This window comes from Octodon degus, unplaced genomic scaffold (genome assembly GCF_000260255.1).
Source record: "Octodon degus isolate 3935 unplaced genomic scaffold, OctDeg1.0 scaffold00050, whole genome shotgun sequence".
In the NCBI taxonomy this organism is placed as follows: domain Eukaryota; kingdom Metazoa; phylum Chordata; class Mammalia; order Rodentia; family Octodontidae; genus Octodon; species Octodon degus.
In genome coordinates this window covers 4,615,911-4,622,974 of record NW_004524626.1, presented here as the reverse complement: position 1 = coordinate 4,622,974, position 7,064 = coordinate 4,615,911, and the positions used below count along the sequence as shown (strand labels likewise).

General features: G+C 42.5%; 1 protein-coding gene across 1 annotated transcript; it reads right to left on the bottom strand.

Annotated features, from left to right (window-relative positions):
• Nucleotides 1-1,123: 1,123 nt before the first annotated feature.
• LOC101568674 (olfactory receptor 10T2-like) lies at nucleotides 1,124-6,119 on the bottom strand. Its single transcript, XM_004632893.1, has 2 exons — nucleotides 6,087-6,119; nucleotides 1,124-2,077 (listed from the first exon to the last, which is right to left on the bottom strand). Exons 1-2 carry the CDS (start codon nucleotides 6,117-6,119, stop codon nucleotides 1,124-1,126), a joined length of 987 nt encoding a protein of 328 aa, XP_004632950.1.
• Nucleotides 6,120-7,064: the final 945 nt, after the last annotated feature.

Sequence of the window (7,064 nt, the reverse complement as noted above, 5' to 3'; positions counted from 1 at the left end):
GTGTGGCCAGCTCAGCCCACCAGGGGGCGGGGCTGGCTGGCATGTGGTGCTGGGGGATTGAACCGTGGTCCGTTTTGCTTAGCTTAGCTTGTTCTAAGTAGGTGCTTTAGACCACTGAGCCATCTCACCAGCCCAACCAAATATATTTAAAAAAAAGAATAGAGATTTATTTTTCATGGTTCTGAAGGTTGGGAAGCCCAAGAAGGAAGGCTGTATCTGATGTGGTACTATGTTTTATTTTGAGACAAGGTCTACATGAATTGTTCACACTGATCTAAGGCTTTTGATTCCCCTGCCTCAGCCTCTTAAGGAGGTGGGATTACAGGTGCATACTACTGTGCCTTGCTTGTGCAGTCCTGTTCTTTCATCATTCCATGGAAGAAGGTGGAAGGGCAGGAAGCACTGAAGCCATGAAGGGGACAGAGAACAGTCCGAATATTACTAACCCACTTTTTCCATAATGGCATGAATCTGTGCAAAGGTCATGGACTTCATAATCTCTTCATGTCTTTTTTTAAAAAATGTATTTGGTACAGGCTCTCACTACGCAGCTCGGACTTGCAGTGATCCTCCTGTTTTTAGCCTCCCCAGCACTGGGATTACAGGCATGCACCACCACACCCAGTCTTGGTGGCCAGATCAGCGTGCCCAGGGGTGGGGCCAGTGTGGCAAATGGTGCCGGGGATCAAACCCTGGTCCCTGCATTAATCATGTCTGAAAGGCCCCATCTGTTAATACTTGTGCTGAGCATTTAGATTCTTTTTGTTTTTTTGGCATTAAGATTCTTTCACAAGAAATTTGAGAAATGAATGTTTTGTTGGGCATGGTGATGCATGCCTAGAACCACAGCACTGACTAGGGAGGTTGAGGCAGGAGGAAAGCAAGGTTGAGGTAGGAGGATGAGTTCCAGGTGAACCTGGGTTAGTGAGTTCAAGGACAGCCAGAACCACACTGTGAGACCCTGTCCATAAAACAAAACAACAAACCCCTAAAAACTCCAAAAAGAAAAAACAGAACAGAGACACACATAAAGGCACAGCAGTACAAGAATAGCTCCTGTTTTCCAGATGGGGAAACTCAATCTCAATAGAGGCAGGACAATCGCTTAATGCGTAGAGATTCCTTATTGAAGATGTATGCAGTCACAAACCAGGGTCGTCCTGAGCGCCACCCGCACCTCCTTGTTGCGCAGCGTGTACACCACAGGGTTCAGCTGCGGAGTCACCACCGTGTAGAACACCGCCACCAGGCGGTCCTGCTTGGGGTTGGCCCCAGAGTCCGGACGCAAATAGATGATGGCAGCGCAGCCAAAATGCACGATGACCACGGTGAGGTGGGCCGCACAGGTGGAGAAGGCTTTGTGGCGGCCCGTGGCTGAGGGCATCCTCACGATGGTAGCCACGATGAAAGCGTAGGATAGCAGGATGAGGAGGAAAGAGACCAGCACCACTAGGACACTCAGGAAGAAGATGCCCAGTGCTTTGAGAGCACTCTGCGTGCAGCTGAGCCTCAGCACCGGGGCGATGTAACAGAAGAAGTGTTCCACGCAGTCCCCACGGCAGAACGGGGAGGAGAAGATCATGCAGGTCTCAATCAAGGCCACTGAGAAGCCAGAGCAGAAAACCAAGGCTCCCAGGCAGAGGCAGACAGCGGGTCTCATGATCACCGAGTATCTCAGAGGGTGACAGATGGCCACATAGCGGTCATAACCCATCAGGGTGAGGAGGAAGCAGTGACTGCATCCCAAGCCCAGGAAAAAGAACATCTGAGCCCGACATGCAGGGATGGAGATGGCCTGGCTCTCCATCAGCAGGTGGGCCAGCATATTGGGGATGGTGACCAGCGTGTAGCAGGTCTCAGAGAGGGACAGCACTGCCAGGAAGCGGTACATGGGTGTGTGCAGGGTCCGGTCCACATGGATGATGGTGATGATGGTGACGTTGCTGCTGAGGGTGACCAGGTAGGTGAGGAGGAACAGCGGGAAGAGGGTGGTCCTCAGGTGGGGGAGGCTGGAGAATCCCACCAGCACAAACTGTGTCACCAGCCAGGTCCCATTTCCCTGCAGCTTCTCGGCAATCTGAGAGGACACGGAAAAATGGAATAGAGCAGCACAGTGAGGGCCTTCTAGGCATCAGTGAGACAGAAGAACCAGCCCTGTCCTCAAAACAGGACCTAGTACTCCAAAATGCTAAGCCATTTCCACTCCCAATATCACCCAGATGATGTTTCCTTGATGGATATGAAAATCAAAGCAAGAGGTGGTACACACACCTGTAACCCTAGACCTCTGAGAAGCTGAGGCAGAAGGACTGAAGTTCCAGTTTAGCCTAGGAAAATCAGCAATTTAGCAAGACCCTGTCTCAAACAAAAAAAGATAGGTAAGCAAGACAGCACTCCAAATATCCATAAACTGAAAATAACTTTTTCATGATACATGATAGGTGAAATCCCAGAAGTGCAGAACAAAGACAGATTCATAAAAGCTGTTAGAGAAAAGAAAGAGTTACTTATAAAGGCTAACACATTAAAATGACAGGAGACTTAAATAAGAATTTGAAAATCTTAAAAGAGTTTAGAGTGAAGTATTTCAAGCCCTAAAAGAAAACAACTTCCAACTCAGGTTAATAAATCATACAAAACTATCTTTCCAATGGAATACCCATTTTTGACAAAACTAAACAAAAAAAGAGGACACAAATGAAAGACCATTTTGTATCTGTATATTCAAAATGGGATAGATATACAGCTACTTTCTTTTTTTTTTTAAGTATTCTTTTTATGTATGTATTTATTTATTTATTTATTTTATTTTTGTGTGTGTGGCCAGCTCAACCCACCAGGGGGCGAGGCAGGCTGGCATGTGGTGCTGGGGGATTGCACCGCGGTCCCTTGTGCTTTGCTAAGCTTGTTCTAAGTAGGTGCTTTAGACCACTGAGCCATCTCACCAGCCCCTATACAGCTACTTTCTCTTAATTCAATGAATAGATGGTTTTTTTTTTTTTTTTTTTTGGTGGAACAGGGGATTGAACTCAGGCCCTTGCACTTGCCAGGCAAGCGCTTATTCTACTGAACCATCCCCCTGGCCCAAAATATTTGTTCTAATAGTGTTTGTGGACAGGATATCTAGCCTGCATCTTGTACAATGAATAACCACTAAGATACAATATACAATGTACTAATTATTGAAACTCTCTTACTAATTGTTTTTTAAAATGTATCTTTCCAAATTGATGGAAAAATAAAGGTCTTTCCGTAATAATAACAACAGCAACAACTTCATGAACTCCATACCAACACTTGAATAAATTCTCAAAGATAACCTAGAAAGAGACAATGAATCCAGAAATGCCAAAAAACTGAAATAGAATGCCCCCAGGCAGGGTTAGCAGATAAAAAGACAAAGTCAATAAGGGAAACAGTAATAGGAAAGCAATGGGATGACAGGAATAAGGCAAAAATTTTCAGTAACAACTCTTAATGTGACTCCTCTTAGTTCCACAGTGAAAGATACAGAAGAGATAAAAACCAAAACCTGATGTTACACTGCATACAAAGAAACACATATTTATTTATTAGTATTTTATGCAGGGTCTCACTATGCAGGTCAGACACATAGTGATCCTCCTGGTTTTAGCCTTTCCAGCGCTGGGTTATAGGCACATGCTACCATGCCCAGACTCTGTAGCCAGCTCAATGTGCCCAGTGGCAGGGTTGGTGTGGCATGTGGTGCCAGGGATTGAACCCCAGTGCCTGTGCTTGCCTAAACAGGTGCCTAGTCTGCTGAGCTATCTCTCTGGCCCTTAGAAACACATTTAATTAAAAAATTGAAGAAATTTATATGCTAAAAATCAAAGGATGGAAAACACTATGTCACCCAATGGAAACCCCACACCTAACAGAAATAGCTTTTTTTTTTTTTTTTTTTTGGTGGAACCAGGAATTGAACTCAGGCCCTTGCACTTGCCAGGGAAGCACTTATTCCACTGAGCCATCTCACCAGCCCCAGAAGTAGCTATTTTATTTTCAGGTAAAGTAGACTTCAAACCAAAACTGATCAGAAAAGGAAAAGAAGGTCAGTACATATTGGTTAACGGAACTGTTGAGGATCAGGGGATAAGGAATACTATTTTACTATGCTGGAGGCCAGGCTACGTGACTGGTGTCCTAGCTTTAGTAACAGAGAGGTACACAGAAGGTTTCCTGCTTCCAGCCCATGCAGATAAAGCTCATAACTGCAGTGCTCCTGAGACAAGATAACATCTGCTGAAGACAATGCAAAGAATGCAAACATCCAGGTATAGGGGAAAAGCTGCTAACTTAACTTTCTCCTTAAATATGTAGCCCATTAACTTTCCCTGTCTAGTGAAGCCTTTGCTCCATAAAAAGTATGCCTCCCCTTGTTCTTTGCTTCTCACTTTCTAATAAAAGTGGCTCAATCATGGAATAGAGTGGGTTAGCTCAGTCCAATAGAGGCAGGTTCTTCCGGGTCCCCTTGTACCTTGAATATTGTCTTTGTCTATCCTTTACTCCCCACACCACCCCATGGGTATTCAAGGTTCTGATCAGTCTCCAGCAGGAACAATTCAAAGGGAAGAGAAGACAAGTATAAAAATACATGCATTGAATTCTAGCATGCATAATTTTATAGACAAATACTACTGGACATAAACCAGGCATGGTGGTGCATGGCTGTAATCCTAATGCTGGGGAGGCTGAGATGGGAGGTTCACTATGAGTCTGAACTGTACAGCAAGACCCTGTACCAACAATAATAAATAAATAAATACTATCCGACAGAGAAGACCAGCTCAACATCACCACTGTTATATAACAACAGGCCTCAGCTGGGTATGTTGGTACACACGTGTAATCCCAGCAGTTAAGGGCTGAGACACGAAGATTGCCATGAGTTTGAGGTCAGCCTGAAATGCATCACAAGACCCTGTCTCAAAAAATAAGATAAAATAAAAAAAGTAACGGTAGACCTGAATACTATACTATGAAAAATATATCAACTAGACAAAAAATTCAACAAAGAAATAGCAATGATGGACCATATCTTCTATCAACTAGTCTCTTTTTTAAAATTAATTTTATTGAGAAACAAATAGCAATGAGACATTTTCAAAACTGATTAGTAGGACAGTTTCAATAATTAATACATTGCATATTGTTGTTTTAGTGGTTATTCATTGTACAAGATGCAGACATGATATCCTGTCCAAACACTATTAGTACAAGTCTTTCTTCTCATTGAATTAAGAGAAAATAGCTATTTATCTATCTTAACTATTTTGTATATATAGATACAAAATGGGCCTTCATTTGTATTCCCCCTTTTTTTTTGGTTTAGTTTTGTCAGAGATGGGTATTTTCTTGCCATTTAAATATTGTAGATGTGTGAAAAGATTTCTTTCTTTCTTTTCTTTTATTTTTGCAGTGCTGGGGATTAAACTCAGGGTCCTGCGCTTGCCAGGCAAGCACTTATTCTACTGAACTATCTCCCCAGCCCCTTATTGACTAGCCTCAATGCATACCTACAGAGTGTTTCACTCAGTGACAAGAGAATAACATCATTCTCAGCATCACATGAAACATTCTCTAAGATAGAATGTATCCACTGCCATGGTTTATGTTTAGGAATCTCCTCAGAGCCTCATGCCATTCGTAGGTGCAGCTCTTGGGGAAAGACCAGATAATGGGGGAAAGACCAGATAATACTCATTAATGGATTAGGCCACAGATGAGTTTATAGCTGGCTGTGACTTTGGAAAGAATTCTGGTGCGAAGTTGTGGGTATCTAGATGCAGCCTTATTGTGGGCCTATCTCCTTTCCTCTTTCTCTTGATCTTACCATGCTTCCTGCATGTCATATCATGAGCTGTTCCTCCTTTGTCATCTCTCTCTGCCATGATCTCCCCTTGAAGCCAGTTGACTATGGGCTGAAACCTCTACAAACTGTGAGATGAAATAAATCTCCTCCTTTAACTTGTGAGTGTCAAGGATTTTGTTCCACCAACAAAAAAATAAGTAAGACATTCATGAAACATTTTTAAATAAATACAGCAGAATCAAAATTTTCCCACGCAGCTCTTTCCGCCATCTTTCAGTGCCGCCATAATGGTGCATATGAATGTCCTGGCTGATGCTCTCCAGAGCATCAACAATGCCAAAAAGAGAGGCAAACGTCAGATCCTCATTAGGCTGGGAGGATGATGAAGTGTGGTTACACTGGCAAATTTGAAATCATTGATGATCACAGGGCTGGAAAAATTGTTGTGAACCTCTCAGGCAGGTTAAACAAGTGTGGTGTGATCAGCCTCAGGTTTGATGTACAGCTGAAAGACCTGGAAAAATGGCAGAATAACCTGCTCTCATCTCTTCAGTTTGGTTTCACTGTATTGACATTCTCAACTGGCATCATGGATCATGAAGCGTGATGAAAACACACAGGAGGAAAAATCCTGGGATTCTTTTTCTAAGGATGTAAAACACACAAATAGAATGCCTCACCAGAAACAAAACAAAACAAAACAAAACAACCAATAAAATTTTCTCCTGCAAGTGATGATCAGATCATGGCACAATAAAAGTAGAAATCAATGGCACAAGAAATCACAGAAATGTGCAAAATATGGAGATTAAACTATGCATTCTTGAATAATCAGTGAGTCACAGAAGAAATAAAGGGGGGAAATAAACAGTTCCTAGAATCAAATGACAACATCAATACAACATATCAGAACCCATAGGACACAGTGAAAGTAGTCCTAAGAGCGAAGTTTATACCTGTGAATGCCTACAGTAGAAAAACAGAATCAGCCCAAAGAAACTACCTAAAAATGAAGAAAGCAATTCAAATGTAAACCTTGTACAAGGAAGGAAAAGGAAATAAATAGAATAGAGACTAAAAAACTAAGAATCAGCAAATCAAAGAGCTGGTTCTTACAAAGAGTAAACAAAATGGATAAACTTTTTTTTTTTGCAGAACTGGGGATTGAACTCAGGCTCTTGCACTTCCCAGGGAAGTAAAACAGATAAACTTTTAGCCAAACTTAACCAAA